General features: G+C 46.7%; 1 protein-coding gene across 3 annotated transcripts in view; it reads right to left on the reverse strand.

Moving 5' to 3' along the window:
• Positions 1-20,523, reverse strand: part of RABGAP1L (RAB GTPase activating protein 1 like) — a 690,515-nt gene that overhangs the window by 493,716 nt on the left and 176,276 nt on the right. For all 3 annotated transcript variants that reach the window (XM_063939666.1, XM_063939667.1, XM_063939668.1), the window contains exons 9-11: positions 19,205-19,307; positions 17,538-17,704; positions 944-1,082 (exon numbers count right to left, since the gene is read on the reverse strand). In XM_063939666.1, the coding sequence (XP_063795736.1) occupies positions 944-1,082; positions 17,538-17,704; positions 19,205-19,307 (409 nt within the window). The remainder of the gene's footprint in view (positions 1-943; positions 1,083-17,537; positions 17,705-19,204; positions 19,308-20,523) is intronic.

Consider the following 20,523-nt stretch of genomic DNA (forward strand, 5'->3'; position numbering starts at 1 on the left):
TTCTCACAGCCCATGCACTGTACCCTGGCACACCATGTTCTCCCAGCCCATGCACTGTACCCCAGCAGACCATGTTCTCACAGCCCATGCACTATACTCTGGCACACCATGTTCTCACAGCCCATGCACTGTACCTTAGCACACCACATTCTCACAGCCCATGCACTATACTCTGGCACACCATGTTCTCACAGCCCATGCACTGTACCCCAGCAGACCATGTTCTCACAGCCCATGCACTATACTCTGGCACACCATGTTCTCACAGCCCATGCACTGTACCTTAGCACACCACATTCTCACAGCCCATGCACTATACTCTGGCACACCATGTTCTCACAGCCCATGCACTGTACCCCAGCAGACCATGTTCTCACAGCCCATGCACTATACTCTGGCACACCATGTTCTCACAGCCCATGCACTGTACCTTAGCACACCACATTCTCACAGCCCATGCACTGCACCCCAGCAGACCATGTTGTTACAGCCCATGCACTGCACCCTGGCGGACCATGTTCTCACAGCCCATGCACTCCACCCAGGCATACCATATACTTGAAGCCCATGCACTGTTCCATGGCACACCATGCACTTTGGCAAGCCACCCATACACTGCACACCGTGTTTCATAAACGATGTACTGTACCTCAAACACAAAGTTCTCTAAGCCCATTGGCTGTTCCCTGAACCCCTTGTTCCCACAGCCATTTACTATACACCATAAGGTTGCAGTCACATTACCATCCAGTTACACACTTGCTTGAGGAAAGTCAGGATGAAGGATATAAACAGAGAATAAACCAAATCAGTTATGGACAACAAGTACACAGCCAGCCCTTTTTAAGACCAACTAAATCTTATGCACTACGTGAAGCCTTCTGTATTCAACATATATTACCATAATTAGAAAAAGTTAGTGCTTCCATCAAGTAGCCCTCACCTTCCTCTGGCTCGTCATCCTCCTGCGGGGACATTAGGCCACTTGCACTTATTGGGCTGGTAGGTGCCTCCACCATCTCAGACTGCCGCTGCAAGCTCAAAACTTCGTAGATGGAATCCCCGGAACTTTTACCCCCAGACTAAAAGGTGAAAGAAGTATGGATCAGTGAATGACTGCAACAGTTCCAAAAACATAATGTACATTGAAGCTGAAAGTTCAACAGTGGTTTCACCCTGGACACCCACAGGTAGGTTTGGGCTTCGCTGCACACATCATTCAGGTAGCGCCCCTCTGTCTGGATTCCTTAGCATGGAGCAGTGGTGTAGATTGAATAAGAGGATTTTTGGTCACTTACCATTGAATGTTTTTCTCTGAAGCAGGCTGTGTGTGGTACACTGGTACATGGGGATTGCAGGATGGGCTGGCGTTTGGCACTCAATTATTGTAACTTTAATTCTAAGCTCCTTACCCCTGCAACCGCAGCATGCCAGTACTTCTTTTAAAAGAGCCCAGTAAAGATTAGCAGTAATCCAGTGAAACAGTTAGAACAAACAAATTCATATAGAAAAGACGGTCAAGAACATAAACCTTGCATGACTGAGCGTTAGGGAGAGAACTCAGTGTCCCACAGCCTGCTTCAGGGAAAAGGATTAAGTGACAAAAAATCCTCTTTTCTCTGAAGCAAAGCTGTCGGGACACTGGACCATCACACGTTCAACAGCCGCCCCACAGGGGAGGGAAGGGAACGCTCAGGCTGCCTAACTGGAGAACTGTATGGCCAAAGTGGGCATCACCTGAGGCGAACACATGAAAACGAGTAAAAGCGTGGACAGAGGACCAGGTAGCTGCACAACAGACCTGTTCTGCCGTAGCCCCATGTGCACTACCCCAGTGGAATGCGCTGACACCCAGTGACAACTGAGTCGATCCAACATGCAATGGTCTGCTTTGTAGCCAGCCAGCTACGTTGTGTGTGTCATAAAGTACAAGTAATGAAACTGTGTGGCGGCAGAAGAAGTCCTGTCCAAGTAAATCTGCAGAGCTCCAACTACGCCAAGTAGAGCCAGATCATCCCGGTCCCGGGAATTGAAAAAAGAAAAATAAGAATTTACTTACCGATAATTCTATTTCTCGTAGTCCGTAGTGGATGCTGGGAACTCCGTAAGGACCATGGGGAATAGCGGCTCCGCAGGAGACAGGGCACATCTAAAGAAAGCTTTAGGATCACCTGGTGTGCACTGGCTCCTCCCCCTATGACCCTCCTCCAAGCCTCAGTTAGGATACTGTGCCCGGACGAGCGTACACAATAAGGAAGGATTTTGAATCCCGGGTAAGACTCATACCAGCCACACCAATCACACTGCACAACTTGTGATCTGAACCCAGTTAACAGCATGATAATAGAGAAGCCTCTAGAAAAGATGGCTCAATACAACAATAACCCGAATTTTTTGGTAACAATAATTATGTACCAGTATTGCAGACAATCCGCACTTGGGATGGGCGCCCAGCATCCACTACGGACTACGAGAAATAGAATTATCGGTAAGTAAATTCTTATTTTCTCTGACGTCCTAGTGGATGCTGGGAACTCCGTAAGGACCATGGGGATTATACCAAAGCTCCCAAACGGGCGGGAGAGTGCGGATGACTCTGCAGCACCCAATGAGAGAACTCCCTGTCCTCCTCAGCCAGGGTATCAAATTTGTAGAATTTTACAAACGTATTTGCTCCTGACCAAGTAACTGCTCGGCAAAGTTGTAAAGCCGAGCCCCCTCGGGCAGCCGCCCAAGATGAGCCCACCTTCCTTGTGGAGTGGGCATTTACAGATTTTTGGCTGTGGCAGGCCTGCCACAGAATGTGCAAGCTGAATTGTACTAAAAATCCAACGAGCAATAGTCTGCTTAGAAGCAGGAGCACCCAGCTAGTTGGGTGCATAGAGGATAAACAGCGAGTCAGATTTCCTGACTCCAGTCGTCCTGGAAACATATATTTTTTGGGTCCTGACAACGTCTAGCAACTTGGAGTCCTCCAAGTCCCTAGTAGCCGCAGGCACCACAATAGGTTTGGTTCAGGTGAACGCTGAAACCACCTTAGGGAGAAACTAAGGACGAGTCCTCAATTCCGCCCTGTCCGAATGGAAAATCAGATAAGGGCTTTTACAGGATAAAGCCACCAATTCTGACACGCGCCTGGCCCAGGCCAGAGCAAACAGCATGACCACTTTTTCTGTGAGATATTTTAACTCCACAGATTTAAGTGGGTCAAACCAATGTGACTTTTGGAACCCAAAAACCACCTGGAGATCCCAAAAGTGCCACTGAAGGCACAAAAGGAGGCTGTATATGCAGTACCCCTTTAACAAATGTCTGAACTTCAGGGACTGAAGCTAGTTCTTTTTTGGAAGAAAATTGACAGAGCCGAAATTTGAACCTTAATGGACCCCAATTTCAGGCCCATAGATACTCCTGTTTGCAGGAAATGTAGGAATCGACCCAGTTGAATTTCCTCCGTCGAGCCTTACTGGCCTCGCACCACGCAACATATTTTCGCCAAATGCGGTGATAATGTTTTGCGGTTACATCCTTCCTGGCTTTGATCAGGATAGGGATGACTTCATCCGGAATGCCTTTTTCCTTCGGGATCCGGCGTTCAACCGCCATGCCGTCAACGCAGCCGCGGTAAGTCTTGGAACAGATAAGGTCCTTGCTGGAGCAGGTCCCTTCTTAGAGGTAGAGGCTACGGATCCTCCGTGAGCATCTCTTGAAGTTCCGGTTACCAATTTCTTTTTGGCCAATCCGGAGCCACTAATATAGTGCTTACTCCTCTCCATCTTATCAATCTCAGTACCTTGGGTATGAGAGGCAGAGGAGGGAACCCATACACTGATTGGTACACCCACGGTGTTACCAGAGCATCTACAGCTATTGCCTGAGGGTCCCTTGACGTGGCGCAATACCTGTCGAGTTTTTCCCAACGGTTTATAATCATGTGGAAGACTTCTGGGTGAAGTCCTTACTCTCCCGGGTGGAGGTCGTGCTGAGGAAAACTGCTTCCCAGTTGTCCACTCCCGGAATGAAAACTGCTGACAGTACTATCACATGGTTTTTCGCCCCGCGAAGAATCCTTGCAGCTTCTGCCATTGCCCTCCTGCTTCTTGTGGCACCCTGTCTGTTTACGTGGGTGACTGCCGTAATGTTGTCTGACTGGATCAACACCGGCTGACCTTGAAGCAGAGGTCTTGCTAAGCTTAGAGCATTGTAAATGGCCCTTAGCTTCAGGACATTTATGTGAAGTGATGTCTCCAGGCTTGACCATAAGCCCTGGATATTCCTTCCCTGTGTGACTGCTCCCCAGCCTCGCAGGCTGGCATCCGTGGCCGCCAGGACCCAGTCCCGAATGCCGAATCTGCGGCCCTCTAGAAGATGAGCACTCTGCAACCACCACAGGAGGGATACCCTTGTCCCTGGTGACAGGGTTATCCGCTGAAGCATCTGAAGATGCGACCCGGACCATTTGTCCAGTAGGTTCCACTGGAAAGTCTTGCGTGGAATCTGCCGAATGGGATTGCTTCGTAGGAAGCCACCATTTTTACCCAGAACCCTTGTGCATTGATGCACTGAGACTTGGTTCGGTTTTAGGAGGTTCCTGACTAGCTCGGATAACTCCCTGGCTTTCTCCTCCGGGAGAAACACCTTCTTTCTGGACTGTGTCCAGGATCATCCCTAGGAACAGAAGACAAGTCGTCGGAACCAGCTGCGATTTTGGAATATTGAGAATCCAATCGTGCTGCCGCAACACTACCTGAGATAGTGCTACACCGATCTCCAACTGTTCCCTGGATCTCACCCTTATCAGGGAATCGTCCAAGTAAGGGATAACTAAAATTCCCTTCCTTCGAAGGAATATCATCATTACGGTCATTACTTCAGTAAAGACCCGGGGTGCCGTGGACCATCCCTACGGCAGCGTCTGAACTGATAGTGACAGTTCTGTACCATAACCTGAGATACCCTTGGTGAGAAGGGTAAATTTTGACATGAAGGTAAGCATTCTTGATGTCCCGAGACATCATGTAGTCCCCTTCTTCCAGGTTTGCAATCACTGCTCTGAGTGACTCAATTTTGAATTTGAACCTCTGTATGTAAGTGTTCAAAGATTTTAGATTTTAAAATCGGTCTCACCGAGCCGTCTGGCTTCGGTACCACAATAGTGTGGAATAATACCCCGTTCCCTGTTGCAGGAGGGGTACCTTAATTATCACCTGCTGGGAATACAGCTTGTGAATGACTTCCAAAACTGCCTCCCTGTCAGCGGGAGACGTCGGTAAAACAGACTTTTGGAAACGGCGAGGGGAATACGTCTCGAATTCCAATTTGTACCCCTGAAATATTACCTGAAGGATCCAGGGGTCTACTTGCGAGTGAGCCCACTGCGCACTGAAATTCATTGAGAACGGGCCCCCACCGTGCCTGAACTTGTAAAGCCCTAGCGTCATACTGAGAGCTTGGCAGAGGCGGAAAAGGGTTTCTGTTCCTGGGAACTGGCTGATCTCTGCAGCCATTTTCCTCTCCCTCTGTCACGAGCAGAAAAGAGGAACCCTTTTGTCCGCTTGCCAACCAGGACTGCGCCTGATAATACGGCGTCTTATTTTGAGAGGCGACCTGGGGTACATCCCCTTTTTTAAGGCAATACTTCCAAATGCCGTTTGGAATCCGCATCACCTGACCACTGTACTGGTATAATTGGACAACGCACTTATACTTGATGCCAGTCGGCAAATATTCCGCTGTGCATCATGCATATATAGAAATGCATCTTTTAATTGCTCTATAGGCAATAATATACTGTCCTTATCTAGGATATCAAATTTCCAGTCAGGGAATCCGACCACGCCAACCCAGCACTGCACCTCCAGGCTGAGGCGATTGCTGGTCGCAGTATAACACCAGTATGTGTGTAAATACATTTTAGGATACCCTCCTGCTTTCTATCAGCAGGATCCCTAAGGGCGGCCATCTCAAGAGAGGGTAGAGCCCTTGTTCTTACAAGCGTGTGAGCGCCTTATCCCTCCTAGGGGGTGTTTCCCAACGCACCCTAACCTCTGGCGGGAAAAGGTATACTGCCAATAACTTTTTAGAAATTATCAATTGTTATCGGGGGGAAACCCACGCATCATCACACACCTCATTTTATTTCTCAGATTCAGGAAAACTACAGGAAGTTTTTCCTCACCAAACATAATACCCCTTTTTTTGGTGGTATTTATATTATCAGAAGAGTGTAAACTTTTTCCATTGCCTCAATCATGCAATGTGTGGCCCTATTGGAAATCACGGTTGTCTCTTCACCGTCGACACAGGAGTCAGTATCCGTGTCGGCGTCTGTATCTGAGGTAACGGGCGCTTTAGAGCCCCTGTATGAGACGTCTGGACATGCACAAGCTGAGTAGCCGGCTGTCTCATGTCAACCACTGTCTTTTATACAAAGCTGACACTGTCACGCAATTTCAACAGTACATCCACTCAGGTGTCGACCCCCCAGGGGGTGACAACACTATTACAGACACTCTACTCCGTCTCCTCATCATTTTTCTCCTCATACATGTCGACACAAACGTACCGACACACAGCACACACACAGGGAATGCTCTGATAGAGGACAGGACCCCACTAGCCCTTTGGGGAGACAGAGGGAGAGTTTGCCAGCACACACCAGAGCGCTATATATATACAGGGATAACCTTATATAAGTGTTTTTCCCTTTATAGCTGCTGTATTGTTTATACTGCGCCTAATTTGTGCCCCCCTCTCTTTTTTAACCCCTTTCTGTAGTGTAGTGACTGCAGGGGAGAGCCAGGGAGCTTCCCTCCAACTGAGCTGTGAGGGAAAATGGCGCCAGTGTGCTGAGGAGATAGGCTCCGCCCCTTTCTCGGCGTCCTTATTATCCGTTTTCTTGTATGTTTTGGCAGGGGTTAAATGCATCCATATAGCCCAGGAGTTATATGTGATGCATTTATTTTAGCCATAAAAGGTTTTCTATCGATTTATTGCGTCTCAGGGCGCTGCCCCCCCAGCGCCCTGCACCCTCAGTGACCGGAGTGTGAAGTGTGCTGAGAGCAATGGCGCACAGCTGCGGTGCTGTGCGCCTACCTTTATCTGAAGACAGGAAAGTCTTCTGCCGATTTTTCCGGACCTCTTCGCTCTTCTGGCTCTGTAAGGGGGCCGGCGGCGCGGCTCCGGTGACCCATCCAGGCTGAACCTGTGATCGTCCCTCTGGAGCTAATGTCCAGTAGCCTAAGAAGCCCAATCCACTCTGCACGCAGGTGAGTTCGCTTCTTCTCCCCTTAGTCCCTCGATGCAGTGAGCCTGTTGCCAGCAGGTCTCACTGAAAATAATAAACCTAAACTAAAACTTTCACAAAGAGCTCAGGAGAGCCCCTAGTGTGCACCCTTCTCGTCGGGCACAGAAAATCTAACTGAGGCTTGGAGGAGGGTCATAGGGGGAGGAGCCAGTGCACACCAGGTGATCCTAAAGCTTTCTTTAGATGTGCCCTGTCTCCTGCGGAGCCGCTATTCCCCATGGTCCTTACGGAGTTCCCAGCATCCACTAGGACGTCAGAGAAAACTATAACGTTACAAATGCCTGAATTGTGCCCTATATCCTGAGGCACCTAAAAGAAACTGGCATGCTTGGGTTGCAGAGGGAAGGTGCTTAGAATTAAAGTTACAGTAGTTTAAGTGCCAAACTCCAGCCTATCCTGCATCCCCATGGTCCAGTATCCCACCAGCCTTGCTGAAAGAGAAATACAGCTGTGAGTCATATAGTAGCAGAGTCAAAAGAATAAGTCGATTCCAAATGGGAGACTCGGAACAAGGACAGGAACTAGAAGCAGGACATAGGAATGGCAGTACTGGGAGAGTCCATAGGGAAGGCAGGAACCAGGGATGGAACACAGGGACAGCAGGAACTGGGTACAGGATTCTTCGGTTTTACACTGAAGTACTGAGGCTAAGCTAGGTAATGGGGACTATACTCTGGCAAGGTTCAATTCTCAGAGATTCCCTTTAACAGGGAGAAGATTCCAATTACGCACCAAATGTGACGTCACGTTTGGCGCACATACCCTTTTACATTTTAAACAGGTTGGCGCGTGCATCCCTGTGAGATCCATGACAACCTGAGACAGAGGAAACAACAGTAAGAGGAAACCACCAAGTCACCGCATGGATGCTGATAAACCCCTATCAACCGCAGGACTTTAACCGCCCCAGGAAGCGAGCTCCGGAATATGGCTTGCTGTGACATATACCCCCTGATTCTATCCGGGTTTGTTAAAACCCTAAGGTACGGAAACATTTTTTCCCTTAATTCTCTTATCATATCCCCCCCTCCCCCTCAATTGCATATACTAGCTCTATAACAGACAATTAATCCCAGGGGTGTTCATAATTACATTTTTGATTCATAATGTTTTTGCCAAAGACGGAGGGTAAAACCTAAACATCATGGTCAGAATATTCAGCTTCCTGATGCTGCTTCTGCAGTGACTTCTCCCCCATAAAAAAAAATTTCAGTTACCATTTGTACAAAACAGCATGGTGGCATGGGTTTGAATCCAATGAGCACTATATCTGTGTGGAGTTTGTATATTCTTCCCAGTGAGCACCCTCAGATGGGCTGCTAATTTATTCGCTTTTGCTAACTAAATTGCAGATTTTATCTAACAGCCATGTACTTGTCTACTTCAATTATTGCCTGTTTAGATGAAAAACAACGCCATATTATAGGGGAGATGTATCAAAGCTTGAAGAGAAATAAAGTACCAACCCATCAGCTGCTATCTGTAATTTTTCAAACATATCCTATAAAATATATCCTATAAAATGACAGGAGCTGACAAGCTTTGATACATTTCCCCCATAGCCATTACATGAGTTTATAAATGGGCTCTATATAAAAAAAAAAAAAAGAGAATGTAGTAAAAGACACAAAATGACCCAAGAGACTAAATACCAGTAACAAGGATGTACAATAACCATTTACGTATCATGGTATAAAAAAAAAGTATTGGGTACCATACTGATTTTCACTTTCCACTTTCTCTGTTGCTTTTTGTGCATGTTTTTCACAGGACAGCCAGGTTGCTGCTGAGCATTTACACACCTCAATATATACCCCTTTCACACTGACAAATATTTCCTGGGTTATTGCACATGAATGCGCATCAACCCGGGAATTTGCTCAGTGTGAAAGGGTACTGAAGGAATATCCCGCGTCGAGCGTCCAGGGATGCGGTGCAGTGTGAACGGGTAAGCCGGGGCAAGTTCTCTTATAGGAGCAGGCTGCGCATGGAGATGTTGATCTCCAAGCATCACCTCCAATAGCGTCATCGGTGATGTCACCAACCCGGCAATATGGCGGGTCGGGCCGCAAGTCTGAAAAGGGTCTCAAGCCTGGTCGCACCTGGGAAACACCCGTGTACATATTAGTGTGTGCATCCTGGCTATGTCAGCGTGAAAGGGGTATTACAGTACTCAGTAGCTTCAAGCCTTATATGCCATACAATGTGTTTACAATTGAAATGACTGCCAGGAAAACACAAAACTTTATATATGGTCTCCAAAGAAGATCTCTTTTTTTTCAGTTATTCATTAATGTACAGTTCTCAAAGAAATACATTAGTGTACAGTAACTAAGCATTATTATTATTTGTACAGAACATTTCCAGCGTCCTGTCCACAGAATCATCACTTAACATTTCTGAAGCTCTGACACCTCATTATCTCTCCTGATAGGAAAGATAAGGAAAAAATAAGTAAAATTCCAAAGCGCGTGTGGGAAAATCTTTTTGTGTAAGGGACTTTCCTGTAATTCACTGTAAAAATAGCTTCTTACAAATTATAAATTGCATATACACATATAAATCCCATATTGCCACTGTGAGCCCTGCTTTACTGTTTAAATCAATTACAAAGCAATATTTTTGTTTTTTGATTAAAAGAGGTTAAACATTTAGAACGGAAAGAGTGATGTTGCATGTTCAAACAAAACCTTAAGGCCCCTTACATCACAGATGTATTGGGGCAATGTCCCTATCCCCCAACGCCCGGGGCGGAGAATCGGGAATACTAAACATGTTGAAAAATCATGATTCCGCGATCACAAACATTTTCGGTCGGCACTGTGGAGGCATTTTTAACATGTTTAATTTCCGCGATTGGCGGATCCGGGTGGCAGATCGGTAGGGTCGGCAGGTCGGGGAATTGCGGCCACTGATGTATGGAGGCTCCTGCACTGGATGATTTGCCTATTAAGTCTGAACAGTTTAACAAACTTAATATGATCATAGTGCATGTGTGTTTGGTGGCTTTGACCGATGGATTTAAAAAATGGTATCAGAAATAAAAAACACTAACTCAGCTTTGTTTCGCATTTATTACAGTTGCCTTTTTAAATCCATTGGTCAAATACGCTGATCATCAGTTGCTTTGACAAACCAACATTTAGTAAATCTACCCCTAAACCTGCTGAGAGTGCGGGTGTGTGACGATTGCCGGATCTGGGCATACAAAGGTGCAGCGTTTCTTTTAAAAATGGGACTGCTTGGGCTAGTGGTGAAATCAGTTCTATCATCAGATTGTTCGGCAATTGGTAAATCGGTTTATGGCCACTTTGTATAAAGGTTTATGAAGGGCGAATTCATTGTGACATGCAAGTGGACATCCAGTTGCGCACATTACCGTCTATTACAATAGAGGCTTTTTGATCATATTCTCTTGTACACTTATGGGGCGTGAGGGAAAATAAGCAAAGTTACCGGTCGCCAAGTGTCATCACCGACTGTCCTGGAGGATCTCTGTGGCCATCGCTTTCTACTAAATTTCCCTCTATCACTTTACAGATGAGTTATATGCAAGGATAAATCCTTATGCACAGAACCAGCCGTAGCCAAAAAGCCTTGCTGACAGATTATAGGAGCGGTAACCAAAGAAAGCAGAACGCCACCACTGTTGTGTATGGCAAATCACAGAAATATGCAGCCAGATGAGAATTCAGGGACAATAGTTCAAAACTGATTTGCAAGGAAAAAAAAATAAGAATTTACTTACCGATAATTTTATTTCTCGTAGTCCGTAGTGGATGCTGGGGACTCCGTAAGGACCATGGGGATTAGCGGCTCCGCAGGAGACAGGGCACAAAAGTAAAAACTTTAGGATCAGGTGGTGTGCACTGGCTCCTCCCCCTATGACCTTCCTCCAAGCCTCAGTTAGGATACTGTGCCCGGACGAGCGTACACAATAAGGAAGGATTTTGAATCCCGGGTAAGACTCATACCAATCACACTGTACAACCTGTGATCTGAACCCAGTTAACAGCATGATAACAGCGGAGCCTCTGAAAAGATGGCTCACAACAATAATAACCCGATTTTTGTAACAATAACTATGTACAAGTATTGCAGACAATCCGCACTTGGGATGGGCGCCCAGCATCCACTACGGACTACGAGAAATAGAATTATCGGTAAGTAAATTCTTATTTTCTCTGACGTCCTAAGTGGATGCTGGGGACTCCGTAAGGACCATGGGGATTATACCAAAGCTCCCAAACGGGCGGGAGAGTGCGGATGACTCTGCAGCACCGAATGAGAGAACTCCAGGTCCTCCTCAGCCAGGGTATCAAATTTGTAGAATTTTACAAACGTATTTGCTCCTGACCAAGTAGCTGCTCGGCAAAGTTGTAAAGCCGAGACCCCTCGGGCAGCCGCCCAAGATGAGCCCACCTTCCTTGTGGAATGGGCATTTACATATTTTGGCTGTGGCAGGCCTGCCACAGAATGTGCAAGCTGAATTGTACTACACATCCAACTAGCAATCGTCTGCTTAGAAGCAAGAGCACCCAGTTTGTTGAGTGCATACAGGATAACAGCAAGTCAGTTTTCCTGACTCCAGCCGTCCTGGAAATATATATTTTCAGGGCCCTGACAACATCTAGCAACTTGGAGTCCTCCAAGTCCCTAGTAGCCGCAGGTACCACAATAAGCTAGTTCAGGTGAAACGCTGACACCACCTTAGGGAGAAACTGGGGACGAGTCCGCAGCTCTGCCCTGTCCGAATGGACAATCAGATATGGGCTTTTGTGAGACAAAGCCGCCAATTCTGACACTCGCCTGGCCGAGGCCAGGGCCAACAGCATGGTCACTTTCCATGTGAGATATTTCAAATCCACAGATTTGAGCGGTTTAAACCAATGTGATTTGAGGAATCCCAGTACTACGTTGAGATCCCACAGTGCCACTGGAGGCACAAAAGGGGGTTGTATATGCAGTACTCCCATGACAAACTTCTGGACTTCAGGAACTGAAGCCAATTTTTTTTTGGAAGAAAATCGACAGGGCCGAAATTTGAACCTTAATGGACCCCAATTTGAGGCCCATAGACACTCCTGTTTGCAGGAAATGCAGGAATCGACCGAGTTGAAATTCCTCCGTGGGGGCCTTCCTGGCCTCACACCATGCAACATATTTTCGCCAAATGCGGTGATAATGTTGTGCGGTCACCTCCTTCCTGGCTCTGACCAGGGTAGGGATGACCTCTTCCGGAATACCTTTTTCCCTTAGGATCCGGCGTTCAACCGCCATGCCGTCAAACGCAGCCGCGGTAAGTCTTGGAACAGACATGATCCTTGCTGAAGCAAGTCCCTTCTTAGTATCTCTTGAAGTTCCGGGTACCAAGTCCTTCTTGGCCAATCCGGAGCCACGAGTATAGTTCTTACTCCTCTCCGTCTTATAATTCTCAGTACCTTGGGTATGAGAGGCAGAGGAGGGAACACATACACCGACTGGTACACCCACGGTGTTACCAGAGCGTCCCAGCTATTGCCTGAGGGTCTCTTGACCTGGCGCAATACCTGTCCAGTTTTTTGTTCAGACGGGACGCCATCATGTCCACCTTTGGTCTTTCCCAACGGTTCACAATCATGTGGAAGACTTCCAGATGAAGTCCCCACTCTCCCGGGTGGAGGTCGTGCCTGCTGAGGAAGTCTGCTTCCCAGTTGTCCACTCCCGGAATGAACACCGCTGACAGTGTTATCACATGATTTTTCGCCCAGCGAAGAATCCTTGCTGCCATTGCCCTCCTGCTTCTTGTGCCGCCCTGTCTGTTTACGTGGGCGACTGCCGTGATGTTGTCCGACTGGATCAGCACCGGTTGACTTTGAAGCAGAGGTCTTCCTAGGCTCAGAGCATTGTAAATTGCCCTTAGCTCCAGTATATTTATGTGGAGAGAAGTCTCCAGACTTGACCACACTCCTTGGAAATTTCTTCCCTGTGTGACTGCTCCCCAGCCTCTCAGGCTGGCATCCGTGGTCACCAGGACCCAGTCCTGAATGCCGAATCTGCTGCCCTCTAGTAGATGAGCACTCTGCAGCCACCACAGAAGAGACACCCTTGTCCTTGGAGACAGGATTATCCGCTGATGCATCTGAAGATGCGATCCGGACCATTCGTCCAGCAGATCCCACTGAAAAATTCTTGCGTGAAATCTGCCGAATGGAATCGCTTCGTAAGAAGCCACCATTTTTCCCAGGACTCTTGTGCATTGATGCACTGACACTTGGCCTGGTTCTAGGAGGTTCCTAACTAGCTCGGATAACTCCCTGGCTTTCTCCTCCGGGAGAAACACCTTTTTCATCCCTAGGAACAGCAGACGTGTCGTCGGAATCAGCTGCGATTTTGGAATATTTAGAATCCACCCGTGCTGTCGTAGAACTACTTGAGATAGTGCTACTCCGACCTCCAACTGTTCTCTGGACCTTGCCCTTATCAGGAGATCGTCCAAGTAAGGGATAATTAAGACGCCTTTTCTTTGAAGAAGAATCATCATTTTGGCCATTACCTTGGTAAAGACCCGGGGTGCCGTGGACAATCCAAACGGCAGCGTCTGAAACTGATAGTGACAGTTCTGTACCACGAACCTGAGGTACCCTTGGTGAGAAGGGCAAATTGGGACATGGAGGTAAGCATCCTTGATGTCCAGGGACACCATATAGTCCCCTTCTTCCTGGTTCGCTATCACTGCTCTGAGTGACTCCATCATTGATTTGAACCTTTGTATGTAAGTGTTCAAAGATTTAGAATAGGTCTCACCGAGCCGTCTGGCTTCAGTACCACAAATAGTGTGGAATAATACCCCTTTCCTTGTTGTAGGAGGGGTACTTTGATTATCACCTGCTGGGAATACAGCTTGTGAATTGTTTCCAATACTGCCTCCCTGTCGGAGGGAGACGTTGGTAAAGCAGATTTCAGGAACCTGCGAGGGGGAGACGTCTCGAATTTCCAATCTGTACCCCTGGGATACTACTTGTAGGATCCAGGGGTCCACTTGCGAGTGAGCCCACTGCGCGCTGAAACTCTTGAGACGACCCCCCACCGCACCCGAGTCCGCTTGTACGGCCCCAGCGTCATGCTGAGGACTTGGCAGAAGCGGTGGAGGGCTTCTGTTCCTGGGAAGGGGCTGCCTGCTGCAGTCTTCTTCCCTTTCCTCTACCCCTGGGCAGATATGACTGGCCTTTTGCCCGCTTGCCCTTATGGGGACGAAAGGACTGAGGCTGAAAAGACGGTGTCTTTTTCTGCTGAGATGTGACTTGGGGTAAAAAAGGTGGATTTTCCAGCTGTTGCCGTGGCCACCAGGTCCGATGGACCGACCCCAAATAACTCCTCCCCTTTATACGGCAATACTTCCATGTGCCGTTTGGAATCCGCATCACCTGACCACTGTCGTGTCCATAAACATCTTCAGGCAGACATGGACATCGCACTTACTCTTGATGCCAGAGTGCAAATATCCCTCTGTGCATCTCGCATATATAGAAATGCATCCTTTAAATGCTCTATAGTCAATAAAATACTGTCCCTGTCAAGGGTATCAATATTTTCAGTCAGGGAATCCGACCAAGCCACCCCAGCGCTGCACATCCAGGCTGAGGCGATCGCTGGTCGCAGTATAACACCAGTATGTGTGTATATACTTTTTAGGATATTTTCCAGCCTCCTATCAGCTGGCTCCTTGAGGGCAGCCGTATCTGGAGACGGTAACGCCACTTGTTTTGATAAGCGTGTGAGCGCCTTATCCACCCTAGGGGGTGTTTCCCAACGCGCCCTAACTTCTGGCGGGAAAGGGTATAACGCCAATAATTTTCTATCGGGGAAAACCCACGCATCATCACACACTTCATTTAATTTATCTGATTCAGGAAAAACTACAGGTAGTTTTTTCACACCCCACATAATACCCTTTTTTGTGGTACTTGTAGTATCAGAAATATGTAACACCTCCTTAATTGCCCTTAACATGTAACGTGTGGCCCTAATGGAAAATATGTTTGTTTCTTCACCGTCGACACTGGAGTCAGTGTCCGTGTCTGTGTCGACCGACTGAGGTAATGGGCGTTTTAAAGCCCCTGACGGTGTTTGAGACGCCTGGACAGGTACTAATTGGTTTGCCGGCCGTCTCATGTCGTCAACCGACCTTGCAGCGTGTTGACATTATCACGTAATTCCCTAAATAAGCCATCCATTCCGGTGTCGACTCCCTAGAGAGTGACATCACCATTACAGGCAATTGCTCCGCCTCCTCACCAACCTCGTCCTCATACATGTCGACACACACGTACCGACACACAGCACACACACAGGGAATGCTCTGATAGAGGACAGGACCCCACTAGCCCTTTGGGGAGACAGAGGGAGAGTTTGCCAGCACACACCAAAACGCTAGAATTATACAGGGACAACCTTATATAAGTGTTTTCCCTTATAGCATCTTAATATATTATAATATCGCCACCAAAATGCCCCCCCTCTCTGTTTTAACCCTGTTTCTGTAGTGCAGTGCAGGGGAGAGCCTGGGAGCCTTCCTAGCAGCGGAGCTGTGTAGGAAAATGGCGCTGTGTGCTGAGGAGAATAGGCCCCGCCCCCTTTTCGGCGGGCTTCTTCTCCCGTTTTTCTGACAACCTGGCAGGGGTTAAATACATCCATATAGCCCCAGAGGCTATATGTGATGTATTTTTAGCCAGCATAGGTACTTTCATTGCTGCCCAGGGCGCCCCCCCCAGCGCCCTGCACCCTCAGTGACCGTTGGTGTGAAGTGTGCTGAGAGCAATGGCGCACAGCTGCCGTGCTGTGCGCTACCTTAAGAAGACTGGGAAGTCTTCAGCCGCCGATTTCTGGACCTCTTCTCTCTTCAGCATCTGCAAGGGGGTCGGCGGCGCGGCTCCGGTGACCCATCCAGGCTGTACCTGTGATCGTCCCTCTGGAGCTAGTGTCCAGTAGCCTAAGAAGCCAATCCATCCTGCACGCAGGTGAGTTCACTTCTTCTCCCCTAAGTCCCTCGTTGCAGTGAGCCTGTTGCCAGCAGGACTCACTGAAAATAAAAAACCTAACAAAACTTTTACTCTAAGCAGCTCTTTAGGAGAGCCACCTAGATTGCACCCTTCTCGGCCGGGCACAAAAACCTAACTGAGGCTTAGAGGAGGGTCATAGGGGGAGGAGCCAGTGCACACCACCTGATCCTAAAGCTTTTACTTTTGTGCCCTGTCTCCTGCGGAGCCGCTAATCCCCATGGTCCTTACGGAGTCCCCAGCATCCACTTAGGACGTCAGAGAAAAAGAGATTTCGATTTAGTATATTTCAAACAAGAATGTATCTTAGTCGCAAACAGATGTGAAAAGTCGCCTCCCAAGACTACACGGATTAATTTGATCTGCGAAACCTGTGTATCTGTGTGCGTCCGAGTCTGTATACGCAGCACAATAAAAAGCTGCAGCATCATAGCACTCTGTATAGTTGGTGGCGCACAGCTACACAAGTGTCACATATCAAATTAATCAGTGCAGTCTCATCAAGAGGCTTGTCGCATTCGTTTGCTACCAATACGCATTTTTGTGCTAAAAAAGGCAAAAAAGATGCTCAGCCAATGCCGGGCTGCATGGGACCTGGCGCGCTGAGAAGGGTTGCAACAGTGTATAAGTACACATCTGCATGTACAGACATATGTGTCATGTATACGTTCAAACGTATGTGCACACATGACAAAATATCTGTGTGCGTGTGTGTTTAGTATTACCTTAAATTATATTCTATGACCACTCAGATATTGTATGGGGCCTGATAAGATTTTATACACACATACAGCTGATAACTAACAATACTGTATATTCTAACAATATTATACAAAAAGGGTTTTTGAAAGGTTCCGTTTCTATCCATCTTGTTGCAGCAAGTACTGTATAAAAAAATGGCTGCAAAATAGAACACTGACTAAAATCTTCTGTACAACCGTATAATTCAATAACTCATCCCCATTCTATGTGTAATGAGATATATACCTACAGAAGATTTCATTAGAGAATGCAGGTTCCTTTCAGATTAGGATCCATAAGGGGCTGCAAACTGTGTCTATTTGATATCATTTTATAAAAGGCAGAGAATGATGACATCAAGCCATGTGGAGGATAAAAGACAATATCTCACGCAGTGCATTCCATACAGCGAGGTGAACAAGGCTCTTCCAGCTCTTTCATGGTGCACATACCTGTTTCAGTTTTAAGTAGAAAGTCTCTGTGAAGGTTTTCCTGCTGAAATACCAGAAACGCTCATTTGCGGGATACACACGGACTACTGTCTCCAACAGGAACCGCACCGGCTCTACCACCTCTGTGACCACCATGTCTACAGCCACTGTCACGTACACTCGTTTATCTGGGTGAAAGGGACACATCAGTAAGATCAACGGTTATCGTTATTGTCCTATAACAAGCTCTTGTAGAGGAGGGGAGATGGAAGAATGAACATATTATAAATTGAACCAAGTGGAAGTGTCTATGGGGGAATTACACGCAGTTATCACACCTAGATTAAAACTCTATAGGTGGCCTTACATTAGGACAACCAGCATCGTCTCACGATTTCCCATGCAGCTCCCGCAGTACGACATCGCTAGGTCAGAAAAAGTACCTAACGATCTATTGTACGAACTGTAATTCACAGCTACCCAGATCACCTGATCTTGGGGGTAATTCTGAGTTGATCGCAGCAGGAATTTTGTTAGTAGTTGGGCAAAACCATGTGCACTGCAGGGGAGGCAGATATAACATGTGCAGAGAGAGTTAGATTTGGGTGGGGTGAGTTCAATCTGCAATCTAAATTGCAGTGTAAAAATAAAGCAGCCAGTATTGACCCTGCACAGAAACAAAATAAACCCATCAAAATCTATCTCTCTCTGCACATGTTATATCTGCCTCCCCTGCAGTCACATGGTTTTGCCCAACTGCTAACAAAGTTCCTGCTGCGATCAACTCAGAATTACCCCCCTTATGCGCAGCACGTAAGATTAGAGGATTCAGCATAAGACCCGCATCAGATCATCATCGTTCGTGAAATGCAAACGTTTTGCACTTTCACTAACGATACATCATTCCGATATATCGATATCGTGCGCATCGGCTGGATGGTCTTTCTAGTGAGTGGGGGGCTTTAGATTAGTGACTTGCATGTATTAAATTCACTGATCTCAGTGTGCTAATTAAGTTTGATTAAAATGCCCCTTATCAGACATCTCACTGCTAAATAAATACCTTGGCCAGTCAAATACGGAAACACGGCGATCGTGTGTGCCGTTGCGCCTACAATCGCCGTGTTTCCGTATCGGAATAGCCACGCCATTCATTTTTGTCCAATAACTGTTGCCTTAAATGAAGCCTTCTCCTACCGAGCACCGATTCCTTATTCCAAAACATTACTTACGAGTGATCCTACCCTTAGTCACATAGGCTTTGACTGCAGTTCTTGTCACAACTATAAAGTTATATCAATGGTATTACTGATCTAGCAGGCTGTTTCTAGCAATTGACATAGGTCCGTGCCTCTGGCAAAACCATAGAGATCACTAAGTATTCTGATGACCCTTTTTTGACTATCAAAAGTTAGAGCAATACAACAAATGCGTGTTCTAAAGAAATATGGTCAGAAATATGATCTATTTAACGTGACTGACAAAATATTTGCTCATATGTCAATCATGTAGCCTCGCAGTTATCAGGTCTGCAGCGCTGTACACACACAGTAGAAGAGCAGTTAGCAAACGATGACAAGCCTTGAGAAAACGGCAGCAAACGTGACACCTTTACAAGTAGTTTATCCTACAAAACACTGGGCACGAGCTTCAATTCGTCTCATCTCTAATTTCAAATGAAATCGTACCTTTAGGAGTTTCCTCGTTGAGTGCCTGAAACGCTGGTATATTTGGATTCCAAGTTCCGGTGATCACATAAGCCTTTTCATCACTGCTTTTCCCCATGGATTCCTAGGAAGACACAGAGCAGGAACATGGCACATTTAATGAGTCCCACTAAAAAAAATGAAAAAAACATTTTGTTATCCTAACACTACATGCGGAGAGTCAGCAAATGGACAGATTGGTTTTGCTGCATTCAATCAACCGGGACAAAAACAATATACAGTTATGTCCTCAAACACCTATCCTTTCTGCGTCACATGCCTGGTGGGAATTGGATGCTCGGCTACTGCTAACGATTCTCGTACTTTCATACGTTTCTCTTCATTTTGCGTATTATCAGCATTTATCTGCATACACATTTGCCTATTGTATCCAAGGTATTTAGGATTAGTATTATTGTCGCTAAGGAATTGGTAAAAAAAAAAAAAAAAAATCCCAGATTAAGCATAACGAGGCGTGGCGTGGGTGAGCTGTATCGGATATCTATCTTTCGCCTTATTACCCAGATTAGAAACACATAAAAGCTACATAAAATGCCAGCGTCAGTATTCAAGGTACCCTTGCACTGAACTTTTGTTGCATCAGCTAAGCTAATAAAACAATATTTTGTGAAAAAATCTCTGGTATGAATTGATGATATGTATATGTGGACACAGATTCAGTCTTGAACCCACCATTCACAACATATGACACTGTGATTGTTACAACTCTCTCAGATTTGTGGGGGTATCCAATTAAAAGTGAAAATACATTGGGTGCAAAAAACGTTAATTTTTTTCGTGATTTTTCACTCATTTTACAGGCTTTCCAATTTGGTTACTGGAAAAAAGATACAGTTCAGTGAAACCTGTGTGTTTTTGGTAGATGCAGCCTCGCTTTCAGGGAATTGGTTTTGTATGCCTGAGGCAGGTTAAACAAAACCCCTAATAAGCTGGCGCGAGATGCGGCTTTACAGAGCTCACTGGATAGCCCCCGGCGGGACAATTAGCCGCAGTAATATACTGTTGCTAAATGGATGCCCCCTAAAACTGCAAATTACTATCCTGTCCTTTAACACTATGGGCCGTATTCAATAGCTGCCGGGTCATTTCCGACGGAAAGGACCAGACAGCACTCTATTCAATGCCGGGCCAAACCAGATAGGTTTGGCCCGGTCCAGACAGTGTCAATCCGACTTATTTAAAAATCGGATTGACATTGTCGGAAACGGGGCTAAAACCTGTCGGATTCGGCCCCCGTTTCCAATAACAGCATGCCGATTTGCGTGCTCTCCAACAAGTCG

This window comes from Pseudophryne corroboree, chromosome 9 (assembly GCF_028390025.1).
Source record: "Pseudophryne corroboree isolate aPseCor3 chromosome 9, aPseCor3.hap2, whole genome shotgun sequence".
In the NCBI taxonomy this organism is placed as follows: Eukaryota; Metazoa; Chordata; class Amphibia; order Anura; family Myobatrachidae; genus Pseudophryne; species Pseudophryne corroboree.